This window comes from Balaenoptera ricei, chromosome 6 (assembly GCF_028023285.1).
Source record: "Balaenoptera ricei isolate mBalRic1 chromosome 6, mBalRic1.hap2, whole genome shotgun sequence".
Classification (NCBI taxonomy): Eukaryota; Metazoa; Chordata; class Mammalia; order Artiodactyla; family Balaenopteridae; genus Balaenoptera; species Balaenoptera ricei.
In genome coordinates this window covers 73,752,940-73,773,159 of record NC_082644.1, presented here as the reverse complement: position 1 = coordinate 73,773,159, position 20,220 = coordinate 73,752,940, and the positions used below count along the sequence as shown (strand labels likewise).

The 20,220-nt window shown below is 35.1% G+C and overlaps 1 protein-coding gene across 3 annotated transcripts in view; it reads right to left on the bottom strand.

Annotated features, from left to right (window-relative positions):
• Positions 1-20,220, bottom strand: part of SMC5 (structural maintenance of chromosomes 5) — a 97,380-nt gene that overhangs the window by 66,335 nt on the left and 10,825 nt on the right. For all 3 annotated transcript variants that reach the window (XM_059924879.1, XM_059924880.1, XM_059924881.1), the window contains exon 3: positions 17,128-17,180. In XM_059924879.1, coding sequence (XP_059780862.1) covers positions 17,128-17,180 — 53 coding nt within the window. The remainder of the gene's footprint in view (positions 1-17,127; positions 17,181-20,220) is intronic.

The following is a 20,220-nucleotide window of genomic DNA, read 5'->3' as shown; positions in this document are numbered from 1 at the left end:
GCATATAATTAGCCCTCCAAGACTACGGTACATAATTGTTTCTCCTAAACACACAGAGTAAGAGAGATATAAGAGGAACCATTCCCAGTGAAAAGACCGAGAGAATTCCCCTGAAGGAACAATGAAACAGACCTCTTCAGTCTAACAGACACCAAGTTCAAAAAGAAGGTAACAAAAATACTGAAGGAATTAAGAAAGGCTATCAACAGAAATGCAAATTACTGTAAAAAGGAAGTAGAAACTATAAGGAAGAGACAAGAAAAATTAGAAAATTCACTTGCCGAGACAAAAGTTGAGCTAAAGGCAATGAATAGCAGAATGAATAATGCAGAAGAAAGAGTAAGTGATCTGGAAGATAGAATAATGGAAATTACCTGATCAAAACAGCAGACAGAAAGCCAAATGGGAAAAAAAAAAAAGAAAGCAATATAAGAGACCTATGGGATAATACAAAGCATGCCAATCTACACATAACAAGGATTCCAGAAGGAGAAGAAAGAGAAAAGGGAATTGAAAATGTATTTGAAGAAACTAATGAAAACTTCTCAAACCTAAAGAAGGAAACAGATATCCAGATACAGGAAACAGAAGGTCCCAAACAAGATGAACCCAAACAGACCTACATCAAGACATATTATAATAAAAATGGCAAAAGTTAAAAATAAAGAGAAGATTCTAAAAGCAGCAAGAGAAAAGCAAAGAGTTAATATCAAGGGAACCCCCATAAGACTATCAGCCGATTTCTCTACAGAAACACTGCAGGCCAGAAGGGAGTGGCAAAATATATTCAAAGTCTTAAAACGGAAAAATCTGCAACCTAGAATACTCTACCTAGCAAGATTATCGTTTAGAATAGAAGGGGAGAGAAAGAATTTCTCAGACAATCAAAAACTAAAAGAATAAAGCGATACTAAACCTATCCTAAAAGAAATATTGAAAGGTCTTCTCTAAATAGAAAAAAGCAAGAAGATATAGGAAGGAGGAAATCACAATTGGAAAGTAAACCACTTAAATAAGCCAGTATACAGATCAAAAAGAAAAACAATAAAAGACCTATTTGTGAAAGCTACGATAAAGACAAGGAACAGCAAAAGTATAAACATGAAGATGTAAAAAAAGGACATCAAAATCATAAAATGTGGGGAAGAAGAGTAAGAAAATGTAGATTCTTTTTTTTTTTAGACTGTGTTTGAGCCTGTATGACTATCAGTCTAAAGCAAGCAGATATAAGAAGGGGTTAACATACTTGAAAAACAGGGCAACCATAAATCAAAAACATACAATAGATTCACAAAAACCAAAAAGAAGAGAACACAAGCATAAAATAAAAGAAAGTAATCAAATCACAAAAACAAAAAAGGAAAGGAAGAAAGAAGAAACATACAATCAACTGGAAAACAAGGTTTAAAGTGGCAATAAATATATATGTATCAATAATTACCTTAAATGTCAATGGACTAAATGCTCCAAAAAAAGACACAGAGTGGCCGACTAGATGAAAAAACAAGAGCCTACAATATGCTGCCTACAAGAGATCCACCTTAGGGCAAAGGACACAAACAGACTGAAAGCAAGGGGATGGAAAAAGATATTTCATGCAAACGGAAATGACAAGAAAGCGGGAGTCACAATAAGCGTATCAGACAAAATAGATTTTAAAACAGAGGCCATAAAGAAAGATAAAGAAGGATACTATATAATGATAAAAAGGTCAATACAAGAAGAGGATTTTACACTCTTCAACATATATGCACCTAATATAGGAGAATACAAATACATAAAACATACTAGCAGACATAAAGGCAGAAATTGATGGGAATACAATAATAGGAGACTTTAACACCCCACTCACATCAACAAACAGATCTTCTAGACAGAAAATCAATAAGGTAACAGAGATCCTGAATGATACAACAGAACAGTTAGACTTAATTGATATTTTCAGAACATTACATCCAAAAAAAACCCAGAATACACATTCTTTTCAAGTGTACATGGAATATTCTCTAGGACTGACCACATACTAGGGCACAAAACTAACCTCAACAAATTTAAGAGTACAGAAATTATTTCAAGGATCTTCTCCAACCACAATGGCATGAAACAAGAAATCAACCACAGGAAAAGAAATGAGAAAAAAAAATTACATGGAGACTAAATAACATGCTACTAAAAAATCAATGGGTCAATGAGGAAATCAAAAGGGAAATTAAAAATACCTGGAGACAAATGGCAATGAAAACACAACCATACAAAATCTATGAGAGGCAGCAAAAGCAGCTCTTAGAGGGAAGTTCACAGCGATACAGGCCTTCCTCAAAAAATAAGAAAAACCTCAAATAAACAACCTAACCTACCACCTAAAAGAATTAGAAAAAGAAGAATAAACAAAACCTAAAGTCAGCAGAAGGAAGGAAATAATAAAGAACAGAGAGGAAATAAATAAAATAGACATTAAAAACACAACAGAAAAAAATTAGTAAAACCAAGAGCTGGTTCTTTGAAAGGGTAAACAAAATTGACATGTCTCTGGCCAGGCTCACCAAGAAGAAAAAAGAGAGAATCCACATAAACAAAATAAGAAATGAAAAAGGAGAAATCTCAACCGATACTGCAGAAATACAAAAAACCATAAGAGAATACTATGAATAATTATATGCCAACAAAGTTGACAACCTGTAAGAAATGGACAACTTTCTAGAAACACAGAGCCCACCAAAACTGAATCAAGAAGAAAGATAATTTGAACAGATCTATCACTAGAGGTGAAATAGAATCTGTAATTAAAAAATAAAACAAAACAAAAAAACTCCCTACAAACAAAAGTCCAGGACCAGATGGCTTCACAGGCGAATTCTACCAAACATACAAAGATCATACTTATACTGATCCTTCTAAAACTCTTTCAAAAGACTGACGAGGAGGGAACACTCTCAAAGACATTCTATGAAGCCACCGTCACCCTAATACCAAAACCAGACAAAGACATCACCAAAAAAGAAAATTATAACATCTTTGATTAGTATAGATGCAAAAGTTCTCAACAAAATATTAGCAAACCAAATCCAACAATACATAAAAAAGATCATACACCATGACCAAGTGGGATTCATCTCAAGTTCACAAGGATGATTCAATATATGCAAATCAATCAATGTTAATACACCACATTAACAAAACAAAAGTCGAAAACCACATCATCATCTCAATAGATACAGAAAAAGGATTTGACGAAATTCAACATCCATTCATGAGGAAAACTCTTACCAAAGTGGGTATAGAGGGCACATATCTCGACATAATAGTCATTTATGACAAACCCACAGCCAATATAATACTCAGTGGTGAAAAGCGGAAAGCCTTCTCACTAAAACCTGGAAGAAGACAAGGATCACCACTCTCAACTCTTCTATTCAACCTAGTATTGCAAGTCCTAGCCACAGCACTCAGAAAAGAAAAAGAAATAAAAAGTATCCAAATTGGAAGGGAAGAGGTAAAATATTTACTATATGTAGATGACATGATAGTATACATAGAAAACCCTAAGGACACCACACAAAAGCCACTAGATCTGATAAATGAATTCAGCAAAGTAGCAGAATACAAGATTAACATTCAGAAATCAGTTGCATTTCTTTATATTAACAATGAAATATTAGAAAGGGAATGTAAAAAAACAATCCCTTTAAAAATTGCACCAAAAAAAACCCTTAGGAATAAACCTGACCAAGGAGGTGAAAGACTTATATGCTGAGAACTATAAAACATTAATAAAGGAAATCAAAGAGGATTCAAAGAAATGAAAAGATATCCCATGCTCTTGGAGAGGAAGAATTAATATTGTTAAAACGGCCATCCTATCCAAAGCAATCTACAGATTTAATGCGATCCCTAGCAAGTCACCCATGACATTTTTCACATAACTAGAACAAATAATACAAAAATTTATACGGAACCATAGAAGACCCAGAATTGCTAAAGGAATCCTGAGGAAAAAAAACAAAGCAGGAGGTATAACCCTCCCAGACTTCAGACAATACTACAAAGCTACAATAATCAAAACAGTGTGGTATTGGTACAAAAACAGACATATGGATCAGTGGAATAAAATAGAGAGCCCAGAAATAAACCCACACACCTATGGTCAATCTTTGACAAAGGAGGCAAGAATATAAAATGGGAAAAAGACAATCTCTTCAGCAAGTGGTACTGGAAAAGTTGGACAGTTGCATGTAAATCAATGAAGTTAGAACACACCCTCACACTATGCACAAAAACAAACTCAAAATAGCTTAAAGACTTAAATATAAGACATGACACCATAAAACTACTAGAAGAGAGCATAGGCAAAACATTCTCTGACGTAAATCGTACAAGTGTTTTCTTAGGTCAGCCTCCCAAGGCAATAGAAATAAAAACAAAAATAAACAAATGGGACCTAATCAAACTTACAAGCTTTTGCACAACAAAGGAAACCATAAACAAAATGAAAAGACAACCCACAGAATGAGAAAATATTTGCAAACAATGTGACTGACAAGGCCTTAACTTCCAAAATATACAAACAACTCATACAGCTCAATAACAAAAAGACAAACAACCCAATTGAAAAATGGACAGGAGACCTAAATAGATATTTCTCCAAAGAAGACATACAGATGGCCAGTAGGCACATGAAAAGATGTTCAACATCACTAATTATTAGAGTAAATGCAAACCAAAAGCACAACAAGGTACCACCTCATGCCGATCACAATGGCCATCATTAAAAAGTCTACAAATAAATGCTGGAGAGGGTGTGAAGAAAAGGGAACCCTCCTACACTGTTGGTGGGAATGTAATTTGGTACAGCCACTAAGGAAAACAGTATGGAGGTTCCTCAGAAAACTAAAAATAGAATTACCATATGATCCAGCAAGCCACTGCTGGGCATATGTCTGGAGAAAACTATAATTCAAAAAGATATATGCACCCCAATGTTCAGAGCACTACCATTCATGATAGCTAAGACATGGAAACAACCTAAATGTCCATCAACAGATGAATGGATAAAGAAGATGTGGTATATATATACACAATGGAATACTACTCAGCCATAAAAAAGAACAGAATAATGTCATTTGCAGCAACATGGATGCAACTAGAGATTATCACACTAAGTAAGTCAGAAAGAGAAAGACAAATACCATATGATATCACTTATATGTGGAATCTAAAATATGGCACAAATGAACCTATCTACAAAACAGAAACAGACTCACAGTCATAGAGAACAGACCTGTGGTTGCCAAGGGGGAGGAGGGGTGGGAGAAGGATTGGCTGGGAATTTGGGGATAGTAGATGCAAACTATTACATCTAGAATGGATAAACAACAAGGTCCTACTGTATAGCACAGGGAACTATATCCAATCTCCTGGGATAATCCATAATGGAAAAGAATATAAAAAAGAAGGTATATATGTGTATAACTGAGTCACTTTGCTGTACAGCAGAAATTAGCACAACATTGTAAATCAACTATACTTTAATTAAAAAAAAAAAAAAGAAACAAAAAGGAAAAAAGAAACCATCCCCAAAAGGCTATACTGTCACTGTGAGGGTAAACTAGAATTACTCCATTACCTCCACCACCACCATCACCCACAGCAAGGCAAACTTGCCTGTATCAAACTATGACTCGAACTGGAAATGAAGAAAAATTTTACCCTGAGAGTTACTAACCCCAAGTCACTCTCAAACAGATTTGTATCTTGAAGTTACATGACAGACGTAAGGAGGTTCAAAAACCCTCAAACTGAGAATTCTGTGTATTGAGATACTGGTTTAAAAGTATCCAATGATCTCTAACAGAAGTTAACAAAAATTCTCTCTGCAGGAATCTACCTTTATCATCAAAGAGTTTAACACAGATAAAGTTCCAAGAGAAAGGAGAAGCTCGCTGGAAACACACACGCAAGAAAACAAAGCTTCAAGAGTAAGAACTAGCAGAAATAGAAAGTAAAATCATATTGGAATCAAAGGACTCAAGTATAAATACGTTTATTATATTTTAAGAAATAAAAGATTGAAAATATAAATAAATGATATGAAAAAGAACCAAAGAGAAATGGATCTAGAATGCAACGTAGACATAAAAAGATGAAAAATATGAAAGATGTTAAGAGACATGGATGACTAAGAAAGCCTAACATCTGTCTTGTAAGAGTTCTGGAAGGAAGGGAGGCCAAGAATGGGTCAGTGGCAGTATTTGGAGAAATAACAGATAAGAATTTTCCAAACTACAGATTTAAGAAGAAATCACAGCAAAATAAATAAAAAATAAATCCACACATAAATATATGTGAAACTATAAAACACCAAAAACAATTACTAACAAAGAAACTAAGATTAGATTCACAACAGAAGACAATAGAATACTTTGCATGTGCTGAGAAAAGATCTATCAGTGTAGAATTTTATATAAAGCAAGTACATTTTTCAAGATTTAGAGCAAGATATTTACAGACAAAAACCGAGTGTTAGAAGAGCTTCATTAAAGGAAACTTTAAAGAATGTCCTCTGGCAGAAAGTGATCCCAGAGGGAAGAAAACAAATGCAAGAAAGAATGAAAAGCAAGGCAAACAGAAAATATGTGGTGTAATTCTAAACAAACATTACAGTTTAAGTTAATAATAGTTATTATGTCTTGAAGAGTTTAAGAAACAAGACAGAATTAAAGTAGCATATAAATTCAGAAAAAAAGTTATAAAAAGCACTCTAAGATATTTATTCAGTAGAAGATGAAAATTTAATTAAGTCTAGACTCTATTAAAGTATTTGTTAAAAATTCTAATAACCATTAAAACAAGAGAACAATGCATAATTTCCAAAACAATAAAAAAAGAAAAATTAACCAAACAAAAAAATCCAAATGAAGGCAAGAGAGGAAACAAATACTGAAAAGTGGGCCAAATTAAAGGCACAGAATAAGGCAGTAAAAATAAGTCCAGATGTATAAGTAATTACAATAAATGAACTGTATGTATTATTTAAAAGACTATATGAAAAACACCACCCAGCTATCCTTGTTTAAATAAGATAAAAAAGATATTAAAAACTTGAAATTAATGAAAGATAACCAGGAAAATATTTAAAGAGAAAGCTGCTAAGTACATTCATTAATAGCAAATTAAACAGATTCTAAAGCAAGAAGCCTCGAAAGATGAAGAAATCAGCACATAACAATAAAGAATTCAATAATGTCCTGAAAATATATAAAGCAAAAATTGACAGAGAACAAGGGTAACTGATGAATCTACATAAAGGGATAGTGTAATACACTTTTCTCAGTAATTAAGGAATTGATCTGACAACTGCAATCAGCTAAAATACAGAAGATTTAGCAATATAACTAATAAGCTTGAACTAATGGACAAATACTGAACATTGCACATACAACAGCAGAATTCTCATTCTTTCAACCAAACAAGTAACAATTACAAAAGCTCAGTACAAGTAATAAGTCTCAACAAATTTCAAAGGATTGAGAACATAGAGACCATCTCTCTCTCTCTCTCTCTCTCTCTTTTACCACACTACTATCAAAGTGGAAATCAATACTAAAATATAACAGGAAAATCACTACATTAGAATCTGAAACAACTTTTAATTTATGAACTCAAAAAGAAAATGAAAAAAAACATTCACAACTGAAAAGTACGAAAACACAATATACCAAAATTTGGGAGATGGAACTAAAGCAATACTGAGAGGGAAATTTTTAACCTTAACTATTTATATCAGGGAAAAAACAAAAGACTGAAAATTAGTACAATAAATATCCATTTCAAGAAATTAGAACAAAAGAAACCAAAAGTTTAAAGAAAAATTAGTAAAGGTAAGAGTAAAAATTAATGAAATAGAAAGCAATGATGTAAGACAGAAATAACAATGCAAAAAGTTAATTCATTAAAAAAGACTAATAAAACTAACAAATCAATTTTTTCCAAATCATGAAAAAAACATGAATGAAAGAGGGGAATACAACTACAGAAGACACTTAGATAATATATATTATATATGAGACAACATAACACAAATTTAATAAAGTTACATAAGAAGCTATTATTCAGCCCAATAAAATTAAAAGCTAAGACGAAAAATTCTTTTAGGAAAGTATAAACTACCATGATGATTCAAGAAATAGAAAAACTAAATAATCCATTATCATTAATTAAATTAAATCAATAGTTAAAAAATTAAAAAACAAAAAAACTCGAGGCCCAGATGATTTTATCAGTAAGTTTAACCAAACAACAAATATTTCACAAACAAAATACAGATGTAAAAATCCTAAATAAAACATTAGAAAAGCAAATCTAGCAATGCAAAAATTATGACTATACTGCATTTATTCTAAGAATGCAAAACTGGGTGAATATCAGGAAATTAACTGAATTTAACAATTAAAATAATATGATCAATTCAATAGATGCTGATAAAATTCATTAGCTAGTCATAATTAAAAGAACACCAAATCAGGAACAAAAAGTAAATGGTATCAAGGAACCAAGTAAGTGGTATCTTCCAAAGTCCTACAACAAATACCTCATTTCACTCCAGCCACACTACCATTTTTCTGTTCCTCAGAAACAACAAATTTAATTCTGCCCTAGATCCTGAGCACAAACTATTCCATCTGCCTGGAATACTCTACTCCCAGTTCTTATGGTTCTCATTTAGTTCTCAACTCATGAATATTCTCAACAGGCCTTTCCTGAACATTCAACAGAAATAAATAAAAGCACCACCTCCCCTAAACCTTGCCAAGGCCTACAATGAGCTAAATCTAATTTAAGTTCTTTGTCTTCATTTTACTCGACCTATCAGCAACACTGGACACATATCACTCCCTCCTCCTCAAGCCATCGAGCCATTCAAAGTACTGCTTTCCAGGTACTATATTCTTCTGACTCACTAGCATTCCTCCCAGTTTCCTTTCCCTATATTCAGCCTCTAAATGCTGCAGTACAACAGGGTCTAGCTCTTAGACTTCTTTGCTTTGTATCTTCTCCCTTGGAGATTTCAATCACCCTACTGCCAACTCCCCAAATGCATTATCTTTGGCCCAGACTTCTCGCCAAACGACAGGTTAAAAAATCCAATTGCCCATTCAACATTTCTACCTGAATGGCTATATAGGCATCTCAAACTTTACTCTGTATTTTACTGACCCTGAAAAGCATCGGTTTTTGTTATTGTTCTTTTCCATCTTAACATTTCTGAAACTGGGTTGCGCATTTCAAACCGTGTCATAGTTCAATTGGAAGCTGCATTTTACAAATACTGCCATCTTAATTTGATGAAATATAATTTACTCCAAAATGAGCTTCTGATCTTACCCTAAAACATACTGATGCAGGTTTCATTACCTCAGCTAACAGAAACTCCACTCTTAAGCATGCCAGATTATCTATATATGTACATGTCCTCTTTGATGCCTCTCTTTCACACCCTATATTCAATTTGTGAGCAAATCCCAAGCTATTTTAATTTCTCTTAAGGTTATTATATTCATCACTACATTGGTATCCTTGCTTTTGCCTCTGTTTTCTATTTTTCACACAGCAACCTAAATGGTCTGGTTAAAATTTAAGTTAGATTATGTCACCTCTCTGCTCAAATCCTGGTGGCTTCCCATCTTATTCAAAATAAATGCAAATTCCTTACATTGGTCCACAAGGCCTTATGAGCTGGCTCCCTCCCTGATATTTTCAGAACTTACCTTTTCCTGTTCAATGCAATCCAGTGACTCTAGGTACCACTTCAGAGTCTTAGCATTAACAGATTCCTCTACCTGAAATGCTGTTTCTCCAAATATCTCCATGCTCATCCCCTTATTCTCTTCAAGTCTTTGTTCAAATACTTTCTCAGTGAGAACTTTCCTGATCACCTTATTCAATACTGTAATTTCCACTCTAGCATTCCCTATGTTCTCTTCCTGCCTCTACTTTTCTACATAGTGCTTATCACCATCTAACATATTTTATTATCTATTTGTTTATGTCTCCTCTTCGCCTCTAACCATAAATTCCATGATGGCAGAATGCTGTATCCCCCAATGAACTAATAAATATTTGAAAAATGATTGCATAAATGCATGTCAGAGACTATTCTATCCACCGTTGCCTTCAATGGATATGTGGTCAGTTAATGCATCCGTTCAACAGCAATGACAATTCCAACAACTAATAATGAGCCATTTTATGTCTGGTACTCTCAAAGCCACATGGACCCTAATGGAACAAGAGAGCACAACATAACCATGTTGAGTATGGGGAAAGGGAAACCTCCCCTTGTGCCAGACTTGGTAACAGAACTCTGGTTAATAGTCACTGGTTAGATTATTAGAGCAAGTAGCTACTGCACACCAAGTAGTTAACCTCTTTAGATAACTAAGAAGACAACTGGGCTTTGGTGATTCAGAGTAGAAAGTCAGGAGTGCTTAAGATCTGCAGCCATCCATAATGGACTTTTGAAACTTAAATATTAATACTTCCTCTGTATTTTATAAATATACCTGGCTTAGTATACTTTTTCAGTTTCAATATCTAAGAAACCATTGTGATTCATCAATGGTACCAAGGCTAACCCAGGAGTATCTTTGGCAACAGGCATACCTCAGAGACATTGCGGGTTTGGTTCCAGACCACCACAATAGAGTGAATACTGCGATAAAGTGCGTCACACGAATTTTTCGGTTTCCTAGTACTTATAAAAGTTGTTTATACTATACTGTAGTCTACTAAGTGTGCAACAGCATTACATATAAAACAACAATGTACCTACCTTAATTAAGAATACTTTATTCCTAAAAAATGTTAACCATCATTTGAAAATGCGGGGTTGCCACAAATCTTCAATTTGTAAAAAAACAAAAACAAAAACAAAACACAGTATCTGCAAAGCACAATGAAATGAGGTATGCTTGTATTTTTTAAAATTGAGATATAATTCACATATCATACAATCTACCATTTTAAAGTGTACAATTTGATGGTTTTTAAAAAAATGGTGGTAAAATGTATAAAATTTACTAGTTTAACCATTTTCAGGTATACAGTTGAAAGACTGTGTGTATCAACAATGGTTTTTAAATGCATTCACAAGGTTGTGCAACCATCACCACCATCTAATTCCAGAATATTTTCATCTCCCAAAAGAGGAGCCCATACCTGTTAAACCAATCACTCCCCATTCTTTCCTCCCCTCATACCCCAGCTACCACTAATCTATTTTCTGTCTCTATGGATTTGCTTATTCTGGACATTTCATATAAATGGAATCATGCAATATGTATTCTTTTGTGTCTGGCTTCTTTCACCAAGCATTATCTTCTCAAGGTTTACCCATGTTATAGGGTCTATCAGTACTTCAATCCTTTTTACGGCTCAATAAAATGTCATTGTATGGATATATCACATTCTGTTTACCCATTTATCAGGTGATATACATTTGAGTTATTCATAATTTTCATTATTAAAATTAGGAAAAAGCTACTTTTGTGTCAATGAGCAATCAATCTCTACAATAATGACTGGACCAAAGAATATTTGTATTTAATATTTGATAGATGCTGCCGAATAGGATATAGTGCCTATACTCCCACAAACAGTGCACAACAGGATTCACTTTCCTATACCTTCATATGACTGAATTTTATTTTAAAAATTTTCTAAGCTGAGAAGAAAAGAATCCTCACCTTGATTTCCTTGCTAACTAGTTAGGTGTAGCCTCTTTTTATACTTACTGGCCATTTACTTTGTATTAAATTTCTTTGCTTATTTTCTATTAAGTTGTTTATAATTTTTACTGACTTGATGAAACATTGGTATTTTGGTAATTTTGAGACATGTACATGCTATCTGTACTGAAAATGTTTCCTCCCATCTGTCACTCATTTTTAACTATGGCACCATTATATTTAGCTAGATTTCTATGGAGCCTAAATTTCTTATTTTCCTTTATTTGTTTATTTTTTTCGAGGCAAGGCTTTATTGGGTCTAATGCTGCAGCATAAGGGGGTGAAAACAAGAGTCAGGTGCCCATGCTCACTCCACAAGAGGAAGTGCTTGGGTCCTTAAAATGGGTAACAACAGGGGCAGGTACGTGGGTTGGGCAGGAGGTACAGCTTAGGTAACCTGCCCACTGCCTTGGTGGTGCTTTGTGCAGGGATTATGCACAGTGCCCTGCTTTTGCTCCTGGCAACTCAACTGGTTTGTGGCTTTTTTGTATCTTATTGTTCATAACTGCCCCAACTGCCATGTGTGCAGTTATTTTTAGTCCCTTACAGTTTCTTTGTATTCTGTTGTTTCAGGGGAAGTTTGTCCAGGTTCAAGTGCTCTGGTAAAGGGTCCCAGGTCCCAGCCTATCTCAAGTGGAGACCTGCTGTTCTCAGCCTAGCTTTCCATGTGGTTTGGCAGAGGCCATGTAGTTCCAGTCACCAAAGCCTTCTCTTCCTTAGAGCTCTTCCTATCTTCCTTTATATGGTTATTGGCTATCCTGTTCTACTTAGAAAGGCCTCTCCCTTTCCTGAGATTTAAAAAATATTCTACATTTTTTCCTATCATTTTCAAAGTTACATATTTTTTTCACTCAGCCTTTAACACATCGAGATTCTATTTATGTACAGGGTGCCTGATAAAGCTCTATATTTATCCATTTTAAAAATTAACAGCTAATTATTTCAACTCAATTTGAGTAATTTATACCCGATGCTTAAATTGCCACCTTTACAATAAATTAAATTTTTATGAGGAAAACATAGGAAGAACACTCTTTGACATAAATCACAGCAAGATCTTTTTTGATCTACCTCCTAGAGTAATGGAAATAAAAAGAAAAATAAACAAATGGGACCTAATGAAACTTAAAAGTTTTTGCACAGCAAAGGAAACTACAAACAAGACAAAAAGACAACCCTCAGAATGGGAGAAAATATTTGCAAATGAATGAATGGACAAAGGATTAATCTCCAAAATATATAAACAGCTCATGCAGCTCAATATTAAAAAAACAAACAACCCAACCAAAAATGGGCAGAAGACCTAAATAGACATTTCTCCAAAGAAGTCATATAGATGACCAAGAAGCACATGAAAAGCTGCTCAACATCACTGATCATTAGAGAAATGCAAATCAACACTACAATGAGGTATCACCTCACACCAGTTAGAATGGGCATCATCAGAAAATCTACAAACAACAAATGCTGGAGAGGGTGTGGAGAAAAGGGAACCCTCTTGCACTGTTGGTGGGAATGTAAATTGATACAGCCACTATGGAGAACAGTATGGAGGTTCCTTAGAAAACTAAAAATAGAATTACCATATGACCCAGCAATCCCACTACTGGGCATATACCCAGAGAAAATCATAATTCAAGAAGACCCATGCACCCCAATGTTCATTGCAGCACTATTTACAATAGCCAGGACATGGAAGCAACCTAAATGCCCATTGACAGATGAATGGATAAAGAAGACGTGGTACATATACACAATGGAGTATTACTCAGCCACAAAAAGGAACGAAATTGGGTCATTTGTAGAGACGTGGATGGATCTAGAGACTGTCATACAGAGTGAAGTAAGTCAGAAAGAGAAAAACAAATATCGTATATTAACGCATGTATGTGGAACCTAGAAAATGGTACAGATGAACCGGTTTGCAGGGCAGAAATTGAGACAGATGTAGAGAACAAACGTATGGACACCAAGGAGGGGAAAGTGGTGGTGGGGTGGGGGTGGTGGTGTGATGAATTGGGAGATTGGGATTGACATGTATACACTAATATGTATAAAATGGATAACTAATAAGAACCTGCTGTATAAAAAAATAAATAAAATTCAAAAAAAAATTCTTATATACATTTAGAACTGTTCCTATTTTCTCCATTCTGCTCCTCTAATTTTCTGTACGAATACCATACTATCAACAGCTTTATTAACTAGACAGCCACATGTAAAAGAATGAAATCAGAACATTCTCTAACACCATATATAAAAATAAACTCAAAATGGATTAAAGACCTAAATGTAAGGCCGGATACTATAAAACTCTTAGAGGAAACCATAGGCAGAAGAACACTCTTTGACATAAATCACAGCAGTATCTCTTTTGGACCCACCTCCTAAAGTAATGAAAATAAAAACAAAAATAAACAAACGGGACCTAATGAAACTTAAAAGCTTTTGCACAGCAAAGGAAACCATAAACAAAACGCAAGGACAACACACAGAATGGGAGAAAATATCTGCAAACAAAGCGACCAACAAGGGATTAATCTCCAAAAATACACAAACAGCTCATGCAGTTCTGTATCAAAAAAACAACCAACCCAATCAAAAAATGGGCAGAAGATCCAAATAGACATTTCTCCAAAGAAGACATACAGATGGCCAAAAAGCATATGAAAAGAGCTCAACATCACTAATTATTAGAGAAATGCAAATCAAAACTACATGAGGTATCACTTCACACGGGTCAGAATGGCCATCATCAAAAAGTCAACAAACAATAAATGCTGGAGAGGGTGTGGAGAAAAGGGAACCCTCCTACACTGTTGGTGGGAATGTAAATTGGCACAGCCACTATAGAGAACAGTAAGTAGGTTCCTTAAGAAACTAAAAATAGAATTACCATATGCTCCAACAATTACCATACATCCCACTCCTGGGCATATATCCAGAGAAAACCATACATGCACATTTGAAAAGATACATGCACCCCAATGTTCACTGCAGCACTATTTACAATAGCCAAAACATGGAAGCAACCTAAATGTCCATTGACAGAGAAATGGATAAAGACGATGTGGTACCTATATGCAATGGAACATTACTCAGCCATAAAAAAGAATAAAATAATGCCATTTGCAGCAACATGGATGGACCTAGAGATAATCATACTAAGTGAAGTAAGTCAGACAGAGAAAGACAAATATCATATATCACTTTTATGTGGAATCTAAAAAAAATGATACAAATGAACTTATTTGCAAAACAGAAACAGACTCACAGATTTCGAAAGCAGACTTGGGATTGTGGGGTGGGGGTGGGGGACTTGGAAAGAGATAAATTAGGAGTTTGGGATTAACATATACACACTACTATATATAAAACAGATAATCAACAGGGACCTACTGTACAGCACAGGGAAATCTACTCAATATTTTGTAATAACCTGTATGGGAAAAGAATCTGAAAAAGAATGGATATATGTATATGTATAACTGAATGACTTCCCTATACACCTGAAACTAACACAACATTGTAAATCAACTATACTCCAATATAAAATAAAAATTAAATTTTAAAAAAAGCCTTATTTTACACTTTAACATCTGTTACATAAATGTCTTATTCATGATTCTACTTTTCAAGACCTCTTGGGTTTATTCTTCCCGATGAACTTTATAATCAACTTATAAATTTACCTGTTGAGACTCTTATTGGAATTATATCAAATTTATACATTAGCTTGGAAAGGACTGACATGTTAATGGTGACTACAAATTTATATATATATATATATATATTTTTTTTTTAATAGCTACTTTATTTATTTATTTATTTATTTTTAGCTGTGTTGGGTCTTTGTTTCGTGCGAGGGCTTCCTCTAGTTGCGGCAAGTGGGGGCCACTCTTCATCGTGGTGCGGGGGCCACTCTTCATCGCGGTGCGCGGGCCTCTCACTATCGCGGCCCCTCCCGTTGCGGGGCACAGGCTCCAGACGCGCAGGCTCAGCAGTTGTGGCTCACGGGCCCAGTTGCTCCGCGGCATGTGGGATCTTCCCAGACCAGGGCTCGAACCCGTGTCCCCTGCATTAGCAGGCAGATTCTCAACCACTGCGCCACCAGGGAAGCCCTAAATTTATATTTTTAGAACATAATATGCTTCTCCATTTATTCAGGTCTCGGTTTTGTATCCTTCAGTAAAATACCACCATTATATTTTAATAAGTTGAGTATAACCTCTTTAACTGTTTTCTTCCATGTGTGCCTATTTCTCATCTCTACATAAATTCTAAAATTTTCAACAATTTTTGAATAAAGATCACTTCCTCATTTCCTATAAAATAAGGCTATTAGATAATCTTTAAGAGCTATTTCAGCTAAGAAAATTCAATAACTTTCTATAAACTCTCCAAAAAACAACACTCTAAAAACCACCTAAGGGATGTGCATATTCATATATAAAAGACAAAGTATCTGCACCAAGGATGGTCAACTGGTTTCATCTTGAAGAGTAACTCTCATCCATCAGAAATGACTACCAAGAGTGGTAAACTGAGAACATCTAGGTTTAAGGGAAAAGAACACCATAATGAATTATCAATTTCTACCATGAGGGAGGGAATGGAAAATGGTGACATAAATGCCCAGTATCTGCCATACATGAAGTTCACCAAACTACTAACAGTGGTCGTTTCTGCAAGTGGAATTATGGCAAGAAGGCTTTCATCTTTTTACACTCCTACACTGTTTGCATTTTTTTTTTTTTAAACAAGTGAATATTTTGCTTTCAAAATCAGAAAAAAGAAAGCTTAAGTTTGTAAAAAATACTGCAACTTCTTAATGAATATTTAATAGTGGTATATTTCTATTTCATTATCTCCCATAAATTTCTAATTTCCTTAAGAATTTTTCCAGAAGAAAGTTCTTACAATTCAGGCTTTAAAAGATGCATTAAGGGACTTCCCTGGTGACGCAGTGGCTAACGCTCCATGCTCCCAATGCAGGGGGCCAGGATTCAACCCCCGGTTGGGGAACTAGATCCCACATGCACACCGCAACTAAGAGCCCATATGCCACAACTAAGGAACCCGCCTGCCGCAACTAAGACCTGGCACAACCCAAATAAATAATAAATAAATAAATATTTTTAAAAAAAGATGCATTAAAAAAACCAAAAACAAAACAAAAAACCAACAAAACTTACTTGTCTGGATAAAGTATCCCTTAAATATTATTCCCAATACCTATGCCATAATACTGTATTATTACTCTTGACTAAAGTCATCAGGAAAGCATGAACATAAACGAAGAAATTATGTAGGAAAATGTGGTTTTAGCGCTTTTAACACTTACAATTCAATTTCAACCATGCCTTTGGAACATCCTCTCTTCACAAAAAAGCCAACCTAAGATATAAGAAAGACAAAGTGAGCTGTGTGGTGACATTCCCAGGTTAACAATGAGCAATTTAGCAAAGTCATTATTATTTGTCAGATTCTTTCAATAACTACTCTATTCATGCCCATCACTTTCTAATTGTACCCTTCCCAGATTTAGACTCCTCCATTGGTTCACTCACAGATAGTAATCATCTAAGTTACCATTTACTGAACCTTCTATGTGCCTAATAGGCTCTTAACAAAGTTCATGACAGAGCCAGTAAGTAGTGCAGAGCAAGGATCTGAGCCCAGGTAGCCCAGCTCCAGACTCTGGGTACTTCTATGGAGTTGCATAGATTAAATATTATTAACCATCACTCTAAAAGTACTCATCCTGTTATTAATTACGATACACCTACCACCAAGCACTTAAAAAAAAGAGCAATACACACAGTAAATACAATTTAGGTAAGTACAATTTACATAGTATAATAGACATATTTAAGCTAGTTCCTATATATTTGAGCATAAGTATGAAAAAAGACCCTGGGCCTAAAAAAATCAGATTGGATCTTAAATTAGACTATAAGTAAGTAAAGCTAAAAAAAGGCAGAAAATGCACCTTGCAAATAATTGTCTTTTTAATAGTGGCAATGACAGTGATGATGACAATTATAACCACAACAGTTAACATTTATTAAGCATTACTAAATGTTTCTGTGGTAAGCACTTTATATACAATTTTCTCATTTAATACTTATGAGCAAAGTTATGAGCTATATGTTATATCCATTTTATAGATTATGAAACTGAAACCCAGAAATATGAAAAAGCCTGTTCCTGTAACAAGAAAGTACAGCTAAATGATCAAGAGTACAGGCTTTACCATGTCTAGTTCAAATCTCAAGTCTGCCATATACAAGCTGTTTGACCTTAACCAGGTTACTTAACTTCTGTTTCAGTTTCTTCACAGATAGGGAAAACAATGGCATTTTTGTAGGAGTGGGTCGACTGCTCATTAGCTTGCAACAATTAAAATACTTGGTACCAAATGGAAGAAAAGATCAGGAGGAAGTTTTTATTATAAAGTATCCGTACAGGTGGTACAGAACATGCTTGTACTAAATTTTTATGTTAGCATTTAAATAGAAATACAACACTAAAAAGTTTTGCTAAGAACTTGGACATCCCCTAAACACATCTATGGATACACAAAGGTCTGCAATCTGTCATCTAAGAAACACTGCACTGCACTCCACAGCTTCCTTTAAAAAGCCTACCACTCAAGGGTGAGGAGAAATGTGTCTTCTTTATGACACAAATAAATAGAAGATTGGTGAATATTGTTACAGCCCAATCCATTCTGACCATACAGCCCTTGGAGTACAATCCAGCAGACCATTACACAGAGATAAGGATTTAATAAATGATTTCTGAAAATTACATATCAGGAATTCCCTGGCGGTCCAGTGGTTAGGACTCTGTGCGTTCACTGCCAGCGGCCGGGGTTCGATCCCTGGTCAGGGAACTAAAATCCCACAAGCCGAGCAGTGGGCGGTGCGGTCACAAAACAGACAAAACTACGTATCAATATTTATAAAAATCTGAGTCGGTCCTTGGAAATTATCTACTCCAACCCCTGTTCTTTGAAATAAAGAAAAACTGAGTTCCAGACAAGTGACTAAGGTTACAAAGCCAATCATTAATATAACAGTATCTTTTCTACCTCATAAATGCCTCCCACAGAGCATTAAAAAAATCATATTTTGAATAGGTTATTTATAATCATAAGGGGTATATAACTCAATCTTGTAACCTACATTAAATTTTAAGCCTGGCTAAGAAACCTGTAATATCATTTTGATAATATTGCAATATTTACAACAGTTTTAGAAAAATGAATCATTTCAAGTTTTAAAAATATTTTACAGTGAAGTAACAACTCAACTTTTAGACTTTTTAAAAAAAATTTGTTTTATTTATTTTTGGCTGCTTTGGGTCTTCGTTGCTGCGCATGGGCTTTCTCTAGTTGCAGTGAGCAGAGGCTACTCTTTGTTGCGGTGTGTGGGCTTCTCATTGCGGTGGCTTCTCTCGTTGTGGAGCACGGGCCCTAGGTGCGTGGGCTTCAGTAATTGTGGCACGCAGGCTCAGTAGTTGTGGCGCACGGGCTTAGTTGCTCTGCGGCATGTGGGATCTTCCCAGACCAGGGATCGAACCCATGTCCCTTGCATTGGCAGGTGGATTCTTAACTACCGCGCCACCAGGGAAGCCAAGCCCCTAGACTTTCTTCTTAAAACATTTTTTATGTGAAATACATACCAAACAGTAAATACGAACTTCATGCACTGTTTAAGAAATAACAAAACAACCATGTATCTACCTATTTAAGGAACTGATCACTACCAGTGTATCTGACATTCCTTAACTCACGCCAATTACGGCCTTCTCTCTCGACAAATGTAATCTCTAAATTGATTTGCTGATAATTCTTTCGCTTTTATTTTTACTGTATAAATCTCCAAATATTAAATATATATTTGACCATTCCAGAAACAAATTCACATTACATGTATTTTTCTGTGATGGCATTTTTCCTTAAAATTATGTTTTTGAGGGGCTTCCCTGGTGGCGCAGTGGTTGAGAATCTGCCTGCCAATGCAGGGGACACGGGTTCGAGCCCTGGTCTGGGAAGATCCCACATGCCGCGGAGCAACTGGGCCCGTGAGCCACAACTACTGAGCCTGCGCGTCTGGAGCCTGTGCTCCGCAACAAGAGAGGCCGCGACACTGAGAGGCCCGTGCACCGCGATGAAGAGTGGCCCCCACTTGCCGCAACTAGAGAAAGCCCTCGCACAGAAACGAAGACCCAACACAGCCAAAAATAAAATAAATTAAAAAAAAAAAATTATGTTTTTGAGATTTAACCAATGAGCCAAAGTTTGCTTTTACTGTCATATAATATTCAATTTTATTTGACTATACTAGAATTTATTGCAAACAATACTTCTATAAATATTTCCATAATTTCACCTAGTATAAATGGACACAAGCTTACTAAGGTACCTAGA